Source organism: Cnephaeus nilssonii (genome assembly GCF_951640355.1).
Source record: "Cnephaeus nilssonii genome assembly, chromosome: 4".
Lineage (NCBI taxonomy): Eukaryota > Metazoa > Chordata > Mammalia > Chiroptera > Vespertilionidae > Cnephaeus > Cnephaeus nilssonii.
The window spans coordinates 46,553,655-46,571,493 of record NC_137075.1 but is presented as its reverse complement, the minus strand read 5'-3'; the positions used below and the strand labels follow the sequence as shown (position 1 = coordinate 46,571,493).

Below are 17,839 nucleotides of genomic sequence, written 5' to 3'. Positions count from 1 at the left end.
CCTGGTCATTAGTTTAGTAAATAAGACTCTTTCCACCCAGATAGCATAAAATTAAACTATAACTAAAAACTCCATTACCATTAACACATATTATTTATAGCATAAAATTAAACTATAGCTAAAAACTCCATTACTATTAACACATATTATTTATTAATATTAATAACTATCATTTATTGATTACTAAGCCCTAATAAAATATAAAGATCTTTATAGAAACTATTTCATTTAACCCTCACAACACTCTATTGAGGTTTCTATTATTGTTGCCATTTAAAAAATGGAAAAACCAGGACTCAAAAAGGTTAACTAATTTACCCACAATCCCATAGCAGGTAAACCAGCAGAGATACAGAATCCAACCGAGGAATGACTTAGAAATCTTAGTCAGCCCTGACCGGTTTGGCTCAGTGGATAGAGCGTCGGCCTGTGGACTGAAGGGTCCAGGTTTGATTCCAGTCAAGAGCATGTACCTTGGTTGCGGGCACATCCCCAGTAGGGGTTGTGCAGAAAGCAGCTGATCCATGTTTCTCTCTCATCGATGTTTCTAGCTCTCTATCCCTCTCCCTTCCTCTCTGTAAAAAATCAATAAAATATTTATTTTTTTAAAAAAAAGAAATCTTAGTCATTAAACCAGCAATTTTCAATCTTTTTCATCTCATGGCACACATAAACTAATTACTAAAATTCTGAGGCACACCAAAAAATACATTTTTGGACGAACTGACAAAAAAAAATAGGTATAATTCTGATTCATTCAAACGGACAGCTGTTATCATTTTATCTGACAATGTAAGGCAAAAGAGATCAGTGCCCCTAACTAAATAGTCAGGGATTGCATGTTTTAAAAATTCTTGGGGCACACTGGTTGAAAATTGCTGCATTAAACCATTCAACAGTCAAGTACCAAATTAATAAATACAAATTAAACGTAATTTAGTGACCTTTAAGTCTAATTTCAAACACTTCAAAATTTTCAGTATTTTGTTGAGTTAATATATTGTATTTGCATTCTTTCTTACATTTTCATCTTCTACTACTGTTGGCTGGGTTGGGGTTTCCGGTAATGAAACTCCTAAAGGATCTACATTTAGTAATCGCATTGATCTTCTACATCCAATCCCATTTTCTCTCTTCTTAGGCTTCTTTCTAAAGAAGTGGAAAAAACCCATGTTATACTCATGAAAGTTATATGAATTTACTAATATTAAGGGGATAACTTCTAAGAACGTATCTCATAGATCTAGTTACACACTGCAATATGTACATGGCTATACTGATTTTAATTAACACTCTGAAAGCATCATAAATGTTCATCATGGGGAAATGAAGGGTGTTAAATAGATTATGATATACATATCAAATAGAATAATTTGTAGCCATAATAAAGAATGAAATATTATGTTAATATGAAATGAACTCATAAGAAGGAAGCAAAAACAAGGTCCAGTGCATATTAAATGTTATTTTATTTTTTTTTTTTTTACAAAAATGTTACATAGCCGAAACCGGTTTGGCTCAGTGGATAGAGCGTCCGTCTGCGGACTGGAGGGTCCCGGGTTCGATTCCGGTCAAGGGCATGTACCTTGGTTACGGGCACATCCCCAGTAGGGGCTGTGCAGGAGGCAGCTGGTCGATGTTTCTCTCTCATCGATGTTTCTGGCTCTCTATCCCTCTCCCTTCCTCTCTGTGAAAAATCAATAAAATATATTAAAAAAAAAAAAAGGTTACATATACACATACATTTGTGCATGCTGAGATCACCTATTGAAGAATATACATGAACCTTTTAAGAGTGGTTTCCTCTAGGGAGAAGGCCTGGAGAACTAAGGTCTAGGATGGGAAAGAGACTTAAACATTTCATCATATTCCCTTCCATATAGTTTACTTTTTAAAAATCATATACATGGTGGGGCAAAGTAGGTTTACAGTTGTGAGTACGTGAAAGTTTATTCTTATTACTTATGTATTATTACATTATTTTCCATACAAACAACTGTTGACCTATTTCTGCCCCACTCTATATATACCCTACGTTTTAATGCACTGTTTTTCTTTTTTAATTTTTATTACTATTTTTTAATATATTTTTATTGATTTCAGAGAAGGGAGAGAGAGGGAAGAGATAGAAACATCAATGATGAGAGAGAATCATTAATCGGCTGCCTTCTGAATGCCCCACACTGGGAATCGAGCCTGCAATCCGGGCATATGCTCTTGACTGGAATTGAACCTGGGACCCTTCAATCCACAGGCCAACACTCTATCCACTGAGCCAAACCAGCTAGGGCCTATTTTTCATTTTAAAATAGTAGTTCAGAACTTCCAATTTCTGATTCCACATGTAGAGAGCTTGAAAGTCACCACTCTGTCTCATGCTGAGGGGTGGGAGCAGCCAGGGAGAGGTCAATGGGGGGGTGGGGAGGAGGGAGGAGACATATGTTTAATACTTTCAACAATAAAGAATTTAAATTTTTTTTAAAAGGTGGACAGAAAAATCAACAACTTTTCTAGGATCCTTAAGAGTGGCAAGGACACAGTGAAAACCACTGACCCCAATATTGGAGAGACACACAGGAAAACACAGGACTCATGGCTTATGGGAGCAGAGACTCAGGAATGAAGTGCCTTGAACCACCAGAAAAACCTAAACTGTAATTGACCAACTGCTGGAGGCTCAGTGTGGACAAGTCTGGGAGTTAAAAACTCCATGAGAATCTACACAAAACCTGCACATGGGTGTGTATAGTACATTCATACAGCAACAAAAATTAATGAAATAAAGCTGTATATATCAACATGAATGAATTTTAAAATATATAAATTCTAGAGGCCTGGTGCACAGATTCGTGCACATTGAAAATAACAATAAAGTCGCCTAAGAACGAATTTGGGAACAAATCACCAATCTTTACTAATAAAAAATATGCAAACATAAAGCTATTAATCAGCTGGCAACATAACCAGTGCTACTGCTTTGTAGGGTTAATAATATTCCTCTTCTAACATTACACACTCGAAAATGTATGGCCATAATTAAGTTTAGCTTTTCTGAAGTTAATTGACCTTATTAAAAATCAAACCAAGGCCCTGGCCCGGCAGCTTAGATGGTTAGAGCATCATTCTGATATGCCAAGGTTATGGGTTGGATCCTCGGTCAGGGCATATACAAGAAGCAACCAGTAAGTGGAACAACAAATCGGACTCTCTCTCTCTCTCTCTCTCTCTCTCTCTCTCTCTCTCTCTCTCCTCTCTCTAAAATCAATAAATTTAAAAAATATTAAACCAATTAAAGTGAGGCTATATTTCATTACTATTAGCACTAAACAAATTATCTAATGATACCAAGATTTTTAGTTTCTTCACTTATACATAAGCACTGCTAAAATGCAGTAGATAGAACTTAAGCTAAGGTATCCTGGAGCTCAGATCCTGAAACTTCCACTTCTGAGCTATTTTGACCTTAAGCAAATTACTTTACCTCTTTGAGCCTGTTCTCTATCTAACAAAATAGATATATTACCTCTAACATTTGGTTGTTATCAGAATTAAATGAGATAAAGCCCTAGCTGGTTTGGCTCATTGGATAGAGCGTTAGCCTGTGGACTGAAAGGTCCCTGGTTCAATTCATCAAGGGCACATGCCCAGGTTGCGGGTTCCATCCCCAGTAGGGGACGTGCAGGAGGCAGCTGATCAATGATTCTCACCATTGATGTTTCTATCTATCTCTTCCCTCTCCCTTCCTCTCTGAAATCAATTCTAATAATGTAAAAGAAAACACAAATTGAGAAGCAAAAAGACAGCCAAAAAAGTTAAAAGAAAAGTAGAAGAATCTTTAAGAAAAACAGTTTTCAGTGAGGGGAAGTAGAAGAGGGTACAAAGGGAATAAATGGTAATGGAAGGTGACTTGACATGGGGTGGTAAACACAAAATACAATATACTGATGATGTATAGAATTGTATACCTGAAATTATATAATTTTATTAACCAATGTTACCCCAATAAATTATGTTAAAAAGGGGAAAAAGAATAATAGTTTTCTAGGCAAAAATAAGAAAACTTAGTGAAAGTAAAGATTTCCCTCCATTAACAGCAACAGTATTAAATAGAAATAAAATTCAGCTTTCAAGATTCTATTTCCTCTATATTCCTTTGATGAGGATGAGAACTTTAGTTATTAAAAGGTAGCATTCTCTCAGAAATCATATAAGGATTAAGATTAAATTACAGAGTTTCTGATTTTACTTATTTTACTCTGCTGAATCATTTTTTCAAATTATAAAACAACTCAGCAATGTATCATGGAGCAGACACTGTAAATCATATATTTTACCTTCTGGATTCAGAAGGCTGTCTCTTCTTTATCATTTCACGGAGCCTTGCAGCTGACTGCAAAATACACAAAGTATAATAGCTTATAACTACACAGTTTACCTTTTAAAATATTAAGTATCTGCCACTATATCCACATAAACTAAGATCTATACAGGAAATAAAGATCCTATGATACCTGCTCTTGGTGGTAGACCTGAGACAAATATGCTATTAATAATAAGAGCAAGTATCTAATACTGTCTAAAGTACTGACATTCTGATGCCTTAAACCAGGTTGCTAATGAGTTTACATGATTAAACATTTAATCAAATATACTATTATAAATCAAAAGATTTAACTTCCACTAAGGCAATCATACTTTGATATTGTCTAGAAAAGTTATAGTTTTATACTTATATAATAAATCAAATCAGAAGTTCTGTTAACTAAAATCAAAATTAGAGATAGTCTAAATTTCTCATGAACTGTCATTAATGACACACGTATATAATTTAGTTATATAAAATTATATTAACTCACCCTCCCTTCAAGATGCAAACATATACTGAATATTTGGGAATCTGGTATTTGGAGAATTCAATTTATTATTTTGGAGGGAACATCACACATCCTCCTAAACAGTTATTCTCTCACACATAGAAGTTTACCGCCCAGTGTAAAGACACCATGTAAATTATACATTTAATTATAATGATTATAAAATATTAGTATAGATCTAGCCACTTATCCTTAACACTCCCTATACAAATCTTATTCCCATCTATCATTACAGTCTAAGATTTATTTTTTTAAAAAGCTTGTCTTCTCCTTCGTCTACCACACATCCTTCAACCCATCCCTCCTTCTCCTTTATCCATTAAAGAAACCACTAAAACATACCCTGTTTCTTTGAATCCAAGACAACTTTTCATAAGCCATCATTACTTTATGTACCACCAGAGGAGGGGAGGAGGTGCCAGTTATAGTTTTAAGATGCTTATTTCAAAAGTATTAAAATGAAAGAAAAGTCTTGGAATTAATAAAGTATGGTAACCTCTTTCTATTAAGTACAAAACTTGCTCCTAATTTACTGAACCTCACCTGACACTATGAAACCTGATATGTGAATACTTTACTGACTTACTGGCAACAGGAAAGGTATCTTGGTTTTAATTAGAAACTCCACACAAACCTCAGACAACTGAAGTGAAGCAAAAAAGTTTGCATTTTCTGATATGTTCTTCAGTCTCTTCCTTTCATATGGTGACAATCCTGAAAAATCATCCTATGAATTACACCAAAAAGATTCTGTTAGTTTACATAATCTATAGCAAAAGCATCTCACAAAACCAGGTGCTCAATTCTCTGCATGTATACTTTCCTTTAAATTGCACCTATTCAATTCATTTCATGTCTTATCAAAGAGTACATAATCTCTGCTTTATTAGATATCGAGTAAAAGTGTTTGAATGGGGGATAATCCCAAGATATTTGTATGGCTTCCCAATTAAATAGCAAGAGATCTGATATCAAGTCAAGTAGTATAACCTAATAGCAAATTATTTCCTACTGGCCATTAATTATACTATTACAAAAAGTTATATTTTTATTAAACAAAAGAAGAAAGAACTCAATAACAGAAAAACTTAAATTCATGGAAAGTGTTAAGGAAATCTAGAAAGAACAACAACAAAAAAACGCATGAACAGAAAAGGCAATCCTACATAATAAAAAGGTACTATGCAAATTCATCACTCCGCTACGCCCACAATTGGGCCGGCTGGAGGCGTGGGGGGCGGGACTGAGGGTGGCCGATTGGCTGGCAGGAGGAGTGGGGGGCGGGGACTCGTGAGTCCCCGCCCCCCGAGTCCCCGCCCCCCGCTCCTCCCGCTGGCCTAAGGCCGGTGCTGAGGAGGGACCTATGGGGCCGGCGGAAGGAGTGGGTGGTAGTTGACCACCGAGGGCATCTGCAGCAGCCGGATGCAGAGCTCAGGGTCCGTGTTCTCCAGGTTGGCCTCCGTGGGGTCCGCGTCGCACCCATAGTGGCCGTGTGGGGACACTGGCATCGTAGCCCCAGCAAGGAGGCCAGCTTGCCATGCCAGGCTGCGGAGGGAGGGAGGGCCTCTGGGCTGGGAGCACTCCCCCACCCCAGCGGACAGGGCTCTGCAGCAAGCAAGCAGCAGAGAGCTACCAGCGGTGGTGAGTGTGGTGGCCTGGCTTCCAAGAGGCTGGCTTCAGCTGCTGTGGCTTGCGCTGAGGTGGCTGGTGGTGGGGGCAACTGCGGGGGCGAATCCGAGGCTGGGGCACTGGGAGACGTGGGACTGCAGCCCAGAAGGCGAGGCTCCGGAGGACCTGGTCACTGACCCCCGGCATTGAAGCCGCCTCCTACAAGATGTATCCTAGCCTAGGTGTGTGGGAAGCAGGTTCAGGAACCTCTCCCTTTGCGGCGCCAGAGCCCAGGCCTGCCAGCGCCCCAGAGGAGACCCCCACCAGGATCGGGGGCGTGACCAGTCTCTAAACCAGGGCGGCCATTAGCCCAGGCCTGCCAGCACCCCAGAGGAGACCCCCGCCAGGACTGGGGGCGTGACCAGCCTCCAAACCGCCAATGACCCTAACCCAGGCCGGCCAGCACCCCAGAGGAGACCCCCCCCCCGCCAGGATCGGGGGCGTGACCGGCCTCCAAACCGCCCACAGCCCTAGCCCAGGCCTGCCAGCGCCCCAGAGGAGACCCCTGCCACGATTGGGGTCATGGCCAGCCTTCAAACTGTGGCGGCCCCTAGCCCGAGGAGGCCTCCTGGCCGAGGACACCCGAGTCTGTTCTTGACCTAGGGCCGGGCTCTCCCCGGGAGGGACTCAGAAGCTGCCAGAGCCTAACTGCCAGTCTCGGGGAGGTGGGAGTGCGTCCACTGTTCACCAAAAAGTAGGACCATCAAACCGTTCAGTCTCAGTGCAGGCACAGGTCCGTGGCTGACGGGGTGGAGGCCAGACCAAAACAAGACAGCAGAAACACCCTGCCCACCTGGGCGGGTGCAGCTGCAGTCCACGTGGCCTGGGCAGTGTAGAAAGTGTTACCTTCTCCCAGGTCCTGTGCTGGCACCGCCGCCTCGCTCACCCTCAGCCCCCCCTGAGTCCTGACAGGAAAGTGTGTAGGGCATCCTGCAGGGGTTGTGCCGTTCTGGGTGCTTTTGCCCAAAGACACACTTTGGGATGAATTCAGAGCCACATCTCACTTCCCATGAGACTGGAAGAACCATGTAAAAGGATTTTGACAAAAGCTTTCCACATCTCTGTTTATTCTTTTGAATCCATAAAACGACCTTAAAAAAAGCATTCGGGCCTCCTAAGAGAGAATGCACTTTCTGGCCAGAGCACGCAGGATTCTTTTGCCCAACAGGTTAAAGGAAGCATAGCTGGCACAGTGGAAATGGTCCTGGTGCCCTATGAGGAGACCTGGGAATGGGGTTGCAAAAATTCCTTAAGCCTCTTGCCACCTTCTCCTTTGCAAACCACACCATCCAGATCCACCAGGACTGGAGGCAACTGGGAATCACAGCCGTGATTTGGGACATGGTAAGCAAATCTTGAGGGGCCTCTGAAAACATCTGCAATTCATTATAAGACTGGTCTTCATTTAAAAAGAAATAAAAGAACAGCTTTGTTGAGATATAACCCATATACTGTACATGTCACCTAAAGTGTTCAATGAACTGGTTTTTTAAAGTAAATTCAGAGTGGTACAATCATCACCATGCTCAATTTTTAAATATCTTCACGACCCCATTCCCTCCAAAAAAAACTTCTACCCACTGGAATCACTTTCCTGACTATCTTCCCCAAAATAGATTGCATTTTAAGGGTGGGTAAAGGAAAGTTGAGGGAAGTTAAAACACTGCACAAAGGATATTGTAAGATGACAAAGCCCAAAGTGAAGATCATGTGTTTTCTTTAAAAAATATATATTTTTTAAATTTCAGAAAGAGAGAGGGAGAGAGAGATAGAAACATCAATGATAAGAATCACTGATCAGCCGAAACCGGTTTGGCTCAGTGGATAGAGCGTCAGTCTGCGGACTGGAAGGTCCCAGGTTCGATTCCGGTCAAGGGCATGTACATTGGTTGCAGGCACATCCCCTGGTGGGGGGTGTGCAGGAGGCAGCTGGTCGATGTCTCTCTCTCATCGATATTTCTAGCTCTCTATCCCTCTCCCTTCCTCTCTGTGAAAAATCAATAAAATAAAATAAAATAAAAAGAATCACTGATCAGCTGCCACCTACAGGCCCCCTACTGGGGATTGAGCCCGAAACCCAGGCATGTGTGCCCCTGACCAGAATCAAACCTGGACTCTTCAGTCCACAGGTCGATGCTCTCTCCATTAAGCCAAACTGAACAGGGCCATGTGTTTTCTTCAAGTTCTGCGTGGTTGTAATGGTCCCCAAATCTATACTAATAAAAGGGTAATATGCTAATTAGAGTGGTTGTCTTCCAGACATCCTTCCAGACAAAGCCACAGTGCCTACACGGGCCAAGGCTCAGGCAGCCATTATCAGCTGCGAAGCGCTGAGGCTCAGGCCAGCAGTGGCAGCAGCATTGGGGTTATGGGGGTGGTGCCTCCAGAGGGAGGCCAGACTGGGGGCCAAGGCACAGGCAGTGTGAGGTGATCAGGCTGATAGGGGAGGGCAAGGTAGGGGCAATCAGGCTGGCAGGAGATCAAGGTAGGGGTGAGCAGGCAGGCAGGCAGTGGGGTTAGGAGCAATCAGGCAGGCAGGCAGGTGAGTGGTTAGGAGCCAGTGGTTCCGGATTGTGAGAGGTATGTCCAACTGCTGGAAGTTGGACATCCCCTGAGGGGTCCCAGATTGAAGAGGGTGCAGATTGGGCTGAGGGGCACCCCCCCCAGTGCACAAATTTCGTGCACCGGGCCTCTAGTATGACTAGAGAAGCCATTGTCAAAGTCCAATATCCAATAGTTGGGGGGAGGTAAAGCAGAGAAAATAGAGAAATAATACAAGAAAGTTTCTGAAAACATAACATTAAAAGGGCCCAATGAGCCCTGGCTGGTGTGTTTCAGTGGACAGAGTGTCAGCCCAAGCACCAAAGGGTCTCAAGTAAATATCCTGGTCAAGGGTATGTACCTGGGTTGCAGGTTTGATCCCCAGCCCTGCTCGATGTGTCTCTCTCACATCCCTATCTCTCTCTTTCTTTCTCTCCCTCTCTCCCTTGCACTCCCTCTAAAAATCAATGGAAAAAAATATCCTCTGGTGAAGATTGACAAAGAAAGAAAAAAGGGCCCAATGAGTATGCGGCACAAGGAATGAAAAAAGACCCAAGGCTAGGCATATTATCACAAAGGAGGCAAGAGCATACAATGGAGCAAAGATAGTCTTCAATAAATGGTGTTTGGGCCCTAGCAGGTTTGGTTTAGTGAAGAGAGAGGCGGCCCTCGGATTCCAGTCAAGGGAATTGCAGGCTCCTCCCCGGCCCTGGCTCTGGTCAGGGCGCAGGCAGGAGGCAACCAATTGATGTGTTTCTCTCACATCAATATTTCTCTGTCTTTCGCTCTCTCTTCCACTCTCACTAAAAATCAATGGAAAAGTATCCTCAAGTAAGGATCCAAAATAAATAAATGGTGTTTGGAAAATTGGACAGGTACACCCCAAAAAATTAAACTAGACCACCAACTTACACCATAAACAAGAATAAACAAAAAATGGATAAAGCACTTAAATGTAAGTCATGAAACCATAAAAAATCTTAGAAGAAACCATAGGCAGCAAAATCTCAGACATCCCTCGTAGCAATATATTTGCCAATACTTCTCCTAGGGCAAAGGAAACTAAAGAAAAAGTAAACAAATGGGACTACATCAAAATAAAAAGCTTCTGCACAGCAAAAGAAACCATCAACCAAAATGAAAAGGGAGCCCACTGTATGAGGTTTATGAAGGAACATATTTGCCAATGATACATCTGATACAGAGTTAATCACCAAAATATATAAGGGCCCGGCTGGTGTAGCTCAGTGGTTGAATGTCAACGTATGAACCAGAAGGTCATGGTTCGATTCCCAGTCAGGGCACATGCCTGGGTTGTGGGCTTGATACCCAGCAGGGGGTGTGCAGGAGGCAGCCAATCAATGATGCTTTTCTTATTAATGTTTCTATCTCTCCCTCTCCCGTCCTCTCTGAAATCAATAAAAAATATTTTAAATATATATATATATATATATATATATATATATATATGGAATTCATACAACTTAACAAAAGGAAGATAAACAATCCAATTGAAAAATGGGCAAAGGGCCTAAATAGACACTTCTCTAAAGTGGACATACAAACGGCCAGGAGACATATGAAAAAAAAATGCTCAAAATCACTAATCATCAGAGATGCAAATTAAAACCACAAGGAGGTATCATCTCACACCTGTCAGAATGACTATCATCAACAAATCAAAATGACAAGTGCTGACAAGGATGTTCGATCCCTAGTACACTGCTGGTGGGAATGCAGACTGGTACAGCCACTATGGAAAACAGTATGGAATTTCCTCCAAAACTTTAAAATGGTTATGGCAGGCAAAAAAAAAAAAATTTTTTTTAATGGAACCGCCATTTGACAGAGATCCCACTTCTAGGAATATACCTAAGAAACCTGAAACACCAATCAAAAAGAATATATGCACCCCATACTCATAGCAGCACTATTTGCAATAGCTAAGATCTGGAAACAGCCCAAGTGTCCATCAGTAGATGAGTGGATAACAAAGCAAAGCTGTGGTACATTTACACCATGAAATACTATGCAGCAGTAAAAAAGAAGGATCTCTTACCCTTTGAGACAGCATGGAGGGACCTGGAGAGTGTTATGCTAAGCGAAATAAGCCAGTCAGAGAAAAACAAGTATCACATGATCTCATTCATATGTGGAATCTAATGAACAAAATAGATCCAGAGACATAGAAGCTTGGTACAGACTGTGGAATCTCAGAGAGAAGGGCAGGCGGGTGTGTGGTTGAGAAGTGATCAACAAAGAACTTGTGTGTATGTGTGTGTGTGTGTGTGTGTGTGTGTATACATACATAGATATATATATATACATACACATACATACACACACGTGTACATACATACACACACACACATATATATATGTATGTATATGTATATATATATATATATAGCCCATGGACACATAATAGGGTGGTGAAGGCCTGGGTGGGGGCAGGCTAGAAGGGGTCAATGGGGAAAAAGGGACATATGTAACACTTGCAACAATAAAGATTTTTTTTTTAATAAAAATCTATTTTTAGAGACACTTGAAAAGTTATGACATCCAGCCCAGCCGGTGTGACTCAGTGGTTGAGCATCGACCTATGAACCAGGAGGTCACAGTTCAAATCCAGTCAGAGCACATACCCAGATTGTGGGCTTGAACCTCAGTAAGGGGCATGCAGAAGGCAGCCAATCAATGATTCTCTCTCATTAATGATGTTTCTTCCTCTCTGAAATCAATAAAAATATTTTTAAAAAGGTTACTGCACTCATAAAACAAGAAAGGGATGCTATGTTTTGAAAAAACAAATTGCCCTGGCCAGGTGGCTCAGATGGTTGGAGCGGTCTCACACAACAACAACAAAAAACAGGTGGCAGGTTCAATTCCTGGTCAGGGCACATGCCTAGGTTGCGGGTTCAATCCCTAGTCGGGGCATGTATGGGAAGTAGCCAATCACTATTTCTCTTTCATGTTAATGTGTTTCTCTCTCTCTTTCTCTCTCTCTCTTTCTCTAAAAAAGAAAAAAACAATGAAGGCATATATCCTCAGGTGAGGATTAAATAAAGGGGGGGGGGGGGCAAACAAATTAAAAAAAGAAAAAGAACTTGAATTAAAAATATGCTTGATGCCAAAAATTAACAAATTGTATGAATCCATTTATATAACATTCTCAAAATGATAAAATTGTAGAGATGGAAAACAAATTAATGGTTGCCAGAGATCAGGGGTTAGGGATGGTGAACATAACTATAAGCAATAGCCCAGAGCCGTGGTCGGCAAACTGCAAACTGCGGCTCTCGAGCCACATGCGGCTCTTTATCCCCTTGAGTGTGGCTATTCCACAAAATATCACGGCCTGGGCGAGTCTATTTTGAAGAATTGGCGTTAGAAGAAGTTTAAGTTTAAAAAATTTGGCTCTCAAAATAAATTTCAATCGTTGTACTGTTGATATTTGGCTGTTGACTAATGAGTTTGCCGACCACTGGCCTAGAGTTCTTTGTGAGATGGAATAGTTCTGTATCTTTGATTGTGGAGGTGGCCACGTGAATCTACACATGTGATAAAATGATAGAAAACTATACACACACACACACCTTGTACCAATGTGAATCTCCTGGTTTGGGTATTGTAAAATAGTTATATAAGATGTACCCATGGGGAAAAACTGGTGAAGAGTACATGAAACCTCTCTGTACCATTTCTGCAGATGGCTATGAATCTATAATCACTCTGAAATAAGGTTTTTAAAAACACATTTCTTGCAGCTAACATCACACTTAATGGTGAAAGACTGAAAGCTTTCCCCCTCAGTTCTAAAACAAGACAAAATATGTCCGCTCTGGCCATTTGTATTCAACAGCTCAGTTGAACCTTGTTGTTTAGAACCTTGACCCCACACATTGAGGTCTGGGGTTGGATCCTGGGTCAGGGCACATACAACCATCAACCAATTAATGCATAAATAAGTGGAACAACCAATCGATGTTTCTCTATCTTTCTCTCTCCCTCTCTTCCTATGTCTAAAATCAATTTAAAAAAAATTTTAATTCAAAACTAAACAAAAGTCTGGTGGTGGAGCCCTGCAGCCGAGTTTTAACAAGCCCTCCAGGTAATTTTAACACAGGCTAAAACTTTGAGAACCACGGGTCTTAAATAATCCCCTCAACACAGAGATGATTTGTTTAAAAGCACTTGGTTTCTTAGAAGTGGCCAAGCCTAAAACTGAGGCTTCCAACCCCCAGGCCAATTACTTACGATTTACCCCATGCTGTCCCACCATAGGTCCTAGTGCTTCCCTCTGAGACAATAAAAGATAAATTGAATTCCTATTTCATAAAAACATCTTACTTATCCTGTCTCCCTTTCCCTAACATCGTTTTCTGTTCTCCTGTTTCCATCAATTTTTCGTCATGTGGTGCAGTTTTATCTTATCTTGCATAAAATTTCTAGCCTGGACATTTAGATTAAAAAATAAATAAGTAAAAGAAATAAAAGACACCCAGATTGGCAAGGAAGATCTAAAACTATCTGTAATGCAGAGGACATGGTCTTCTGTATAGAAAATCCTAAAGAATCCACACCAAAAAATATTAGAGTAAATGGCCTCAGCAACACTGCAAGACACAAGGTCAATATCCAAAAATCGGTTGTATTTGTCTACACTAGAAATGAACAATCAGAAAATGTCACTTTGAATGAAGCACAGCACTCCCGGTAGGCAACGGAAGTCGGAAAAACTAGATGCCTAATTTCTTAAGCTGATTCAAACGATTATTTTCAATAGAACTAATAAATTTTCTCAGGTATCTTCTCTACTCCATCATTTGTCTCCTTTTTGTGTTTGAAGGAAATATTATTCCGCACATCAATGCAACCAATTAATGGTGATTATCAGAACTTGTATTTTTAAAATAAGAAAATTTGGGTAAACAGTAATTAAACTCTTACCAGGCCTGATGTATCTTCATCGCTGTCTCCATCCGAACTGCCTTCCATATCAACACTGAGAAGCACTGTATCCGAAGTGCTCATGTGTTGTTTGTGATTTTCTGTGTGAACATCTAAGGATGATTTTTGCAGAGTGGATTCTGTCTTAGAAGATGTGGTGGCTTTCATCTTCGGAGTTAAAATCTCTCTGAAAGTTTTCTTTATTTCAGTCTTCTTATATTTCTTACATGGCACTTCATTGTTAGAATTCTTATCTAATAGGGATTTGGGGAGCTTAAATTCACCTGGCTTGTAATCACTGAGTGAAAAGGGGACAAGACACACCTTAGCTGTTTTTTCTAAAACTAGTCTCTGAGATACATAAGAGATGTTCTGGTTTTCTTTATATTCATTCACCTATTTAGACCAAAAAAGAAAAAGTATTAGAAAAAAAGAGTATTAGAAACCCAGGTCCTATATCTTTGCTTACAGATCAGTGCAAACAAATCTAATTCCTATTTCATAATAACAACATAAATCCAAACTGATAAATCTATAACTGTTTCCATCCAAAATCTAGACACCAAATTTATTAACCCAGATAGAATTATTTACTATACTGGACACATTTCTTGCCCATAGGAGTCTATCAGACCAATGATAATACCGTCATGACCATAATTTGTAACTGAGAAGTCTACCCCAACTGTCAGCTCCTGAGTAACTGGAATTGTTCCAAGAGTGAGAAGCTGACAATAACTGCTGCAAAAGCAAATGTAGAGTCCCTGATCCCATCCTGCCACTATTTCTGGGGTTCAAAAGAACCTTTCTCTGCCCCGAAGGCCTAGACTCCATAAACGAAAACCAGATGCCCTGGCCGGTTTGGCTCAGTGGATAGAGCCTCCGGCTTGCAACCTGAGGGGTCCGAGGTTCGATTCCGGTCAAGGGCATGTACCTTGGTTGCGGGCACATCCCTGGTGGGGGGTGTGCAGGAGGCAGCTGATCGATGTTTGTCTCTCCTTGATGTTTCTAACTCTCTATCCCTCTCCCTTCCTCTCTGTAAAAAAAAAAAAAAAAAAAAATCAATAAAATATATATTTTTTTAAAAAGAAAGAAAGAAAACCAGGGCAGGGATGGGGCTTCTCTTTGGAAGGAAACCGGGGAAAGCCCGTTAAACTACGAGATGCGCAGTGGAGGGAACTAGCTTTGGAGGAGTGGAAGTGCGGGGCGCCGGTCCCCGTGCTCCTCCTCCCCCGCAAGCACGGACTCCTCTCGGACACTGCGGCAGGCGCACACCCCAAAGCGAGTCTCACCTTCACTTGGAGTAGCGGTCTGGAGCCCGCCTTCTCCTCTGCCGCCCCGCACAACCCGGACATCATTGCGCCGCTCAGGGCTGGCGTCTTCCCGCCAATATGGGGCGGGAGGCGGCGCCTGGGGCGGGGGCGGCGGCGCCACGGGCGGAGCGGGCGGGCGGGCGGCGGGCTCCGCTCCCAGCTGGTCTCAGGGCGGGGCGCGCGCGGGCCAGGTACCGCCGTCTCTTAAAGGAGCAAGCTTACTAGTCTCAACCCAAACCAAGTCCAGTCAAACCTCCTTTCTCCGTCTCCCATCTCGAACAGTAGGGTTCTAAGTTGTTCCCAGAGGGGGAAGAAAAAAAAAAAGAGGAAAAAATGTCTCGGTTGTTGACCAAAACTTCAGTTTTCGATCTGACAATCCTCTCATGCCGATATCTCAGCATGACAAAAAGCATTTTGCAGGCAATGCTTTTGTTGCTTTCGATTAGCACAAGTTTAAAACAAAGAGGCCATCAAGAATGGCTAAGTGTGAAAATTGCACACAAAACAGCAATCACAGGCAATTGAACATAGGTTTAAAAAACAAAACACTGTTGTTGATTGGATAAGAAAAAGCAGCTGGTGATAGCATTTCGGAGGCAGTGATATACGAAAAATTCCTTTTAAGACTAGTAGGGGGTGGTTCAATAAATTTAAGAAAATAAGTGTTTATTTATACATTAAACAGTGCATTAACATGTATATAAGAAAGGTTGAAACGGAATCATTTGGGGGCCTGTAACAGATTAATTCCATTTACATTATTTCTAATGGGGGACAAAAATGATTCAGTTTTCAAACAAATCGCTTCTCCAACAGCCTTCTGGAACGAATTAAGTTCGAGAAACGAGGTTCCACTCACTGTACCTTAAAGATGCGATGGGATAGAAAGAACATTGTTACCTTGGATCCTGGTGATTTTGACGCTGCTGGTGCCAGGACCTTGCTTTGAAAACACTGGCACTTTTGCTGAGGAAAAACTATCTTGCCTTGGAATATGAGCCTGAAAAGGATTCAGACTCACTTAGATGCCCTCAGAAATAGAGAGGAAAAGAAATTGAAAGCAACGTTCACCCTTTACCTCGAGTCCCCTAGTTCCTTGTAACCCCACCACTAGTATAGTATGCCCTATGGCTACCGTATTATCTTCTTCCTAGGAAGGGAAGCATTTTGATTTCCCACTCCCACCCCACCCCCAAAAGCTGATAACTTTCAGCTGGTTTAAATTTCACCAGCTCATCTGCCCACCAGTTAACTAAAAGACTAATGATGGCCTTGCAGAGCCTAAAGGTTGGGAAAAAGTGGATCAAGTAATCTGTGTATCACAAAATAACATCAGATTTTAGTGCACGGCATTTCTTGTAGATAGCCATTTTATTATTTCTTCAATTAGCAATAATCGTGTCTCCAATAAACCTTATTGGCTATGATACTGCCACTGCACAAAGCTAGATATAGCCATATTAATTTTTTTTTTCTGTTCTCTGGGTTGCCATGAGCCAAAACAATTGCCTCCCAACAAATTACTCCCTTTGGAAAGCGTAGTTTTAGAGCTGATAAATTCATATTATAAAATTAAGGTCCTTCTCTTTCAATCCAAAACTGCTCCCTTGGTTACTTGGGTCCTCCCCTGCTCCTCACTGTAGACTTGCCCAATTTTATTTCTTCTCACAGCCAGCCCAATCATAAAATACAGGTGAAACAATCCTGTTAACAGCACCTGCAAGGCTGTCAAGCTTTCACTGCTCTTTGACTCAAAAATTACTGGTAAAATGAAACATTTCATAGTGTCTGATATATTATACCATGTCATTTCTGGACTTCGAGACTTGTTCATGCTGTCCCTTCTCTCCCCACCACAGCAGATGTAAAATCCGTTCTACGATGAAATGTGTTCTGACTTACAATTAGCCAATGTGTTTTACACAACCCCGCTAGTGAACTGCAATTGCTTCTGTTATAATTCTATTAGCCCTTGAAGACTTTCTGAATAAAACTCAAGCTTCTTTTTTTATTTTTAATATTTATAATTCTTTATTTTAAAATTCAAGCTTCTTGAGAACATGAGGCATTTAACATTATTCCATATTCCTTACAGAGAGCTAAGCATGGTAAACACAGCAAATATTTAATACTTAAGGGCTTCTATACAAACACTTTCCAACCAGGAATGTTTTCACAGGCAGTCTCCAAAAACTTGAACTGGAAAACCTAAAAGTAGAGTGCTCAGATTTCAGGCATCATGTGCTATTAGCAGGATTTCTATCCCAATTAAACGCTAATTCTGAGCTCTCAACAGTCTGGACAAACTGCCCTTCACTGTCTCCAAAGTTTCTTATTCGTCACTATCCCATTTTCCTCTGCTTCAAACCAAAGTAAGAAAGGAAACCTTTTAATTCTGATCTTCCTCGCCGCGAGGGAACAGCAAACTTCAATGGAAACAATTTCCCGCCAGAAGTCACGTCCAAATACTGCGAGACTGAGGACTATAGGCTG

The 17,839-nt window shown here is 41.3% G+C and overlaps 1 protein-coding gene across 2 annotated transcripts in view; it reads right to left on the bottom strand.

Moving 5' to 3' along the window:
- The window catches only part of WDR76 (WD repeat domain 76), a 42,768-nt gene extending 24,990 nt beyond the window's left edge, over positions 1-17,778 (bottom strand). Inside the window, exons 1-8 of one of the 2 annotated variants that reach the window (XM_079769806.1) lie at positions 17,733-17,778; positions 16,247-16,346; positions 15,326-15,635; positions 14,968-15,069; positions 14,034-14,429; positions 5,509-5,601; positions 4,335-4,390; positions 1,023-1,149 (exon numbers count right to left, since the gene is read on the bottom strand). In XM_079769806.1, coding sequence (XP_079625932.1) covers positions 1,023-1,149; positions 4,335-4,390; positions 5,509-5,601; positions 14,034-14,429; positions 14,968-15,069; positions 15,326-15,391 — 840 coding nt within the window. In that variant the 5' untranslated portion in view covers positions 15,392-15,635; positions 16,247-16,346; positions 17,733-17,778. Of the gene's footprint in view, positions 1-1,022; positions 1,150-4,334; positions 4,391-5,508; positions 5,602-14,033; positions 14,430-14,967; positions 15,070-15,325; positions 15,636-16,246; positions 16,453-17,732 lie in introns of those variants that run through there. The other variant, XM_079769807.1, reaches the window with a different exon arrangement.
- Between the last annotated feature and the right edge of the window lie 61 nt (positions 17,779-17,839).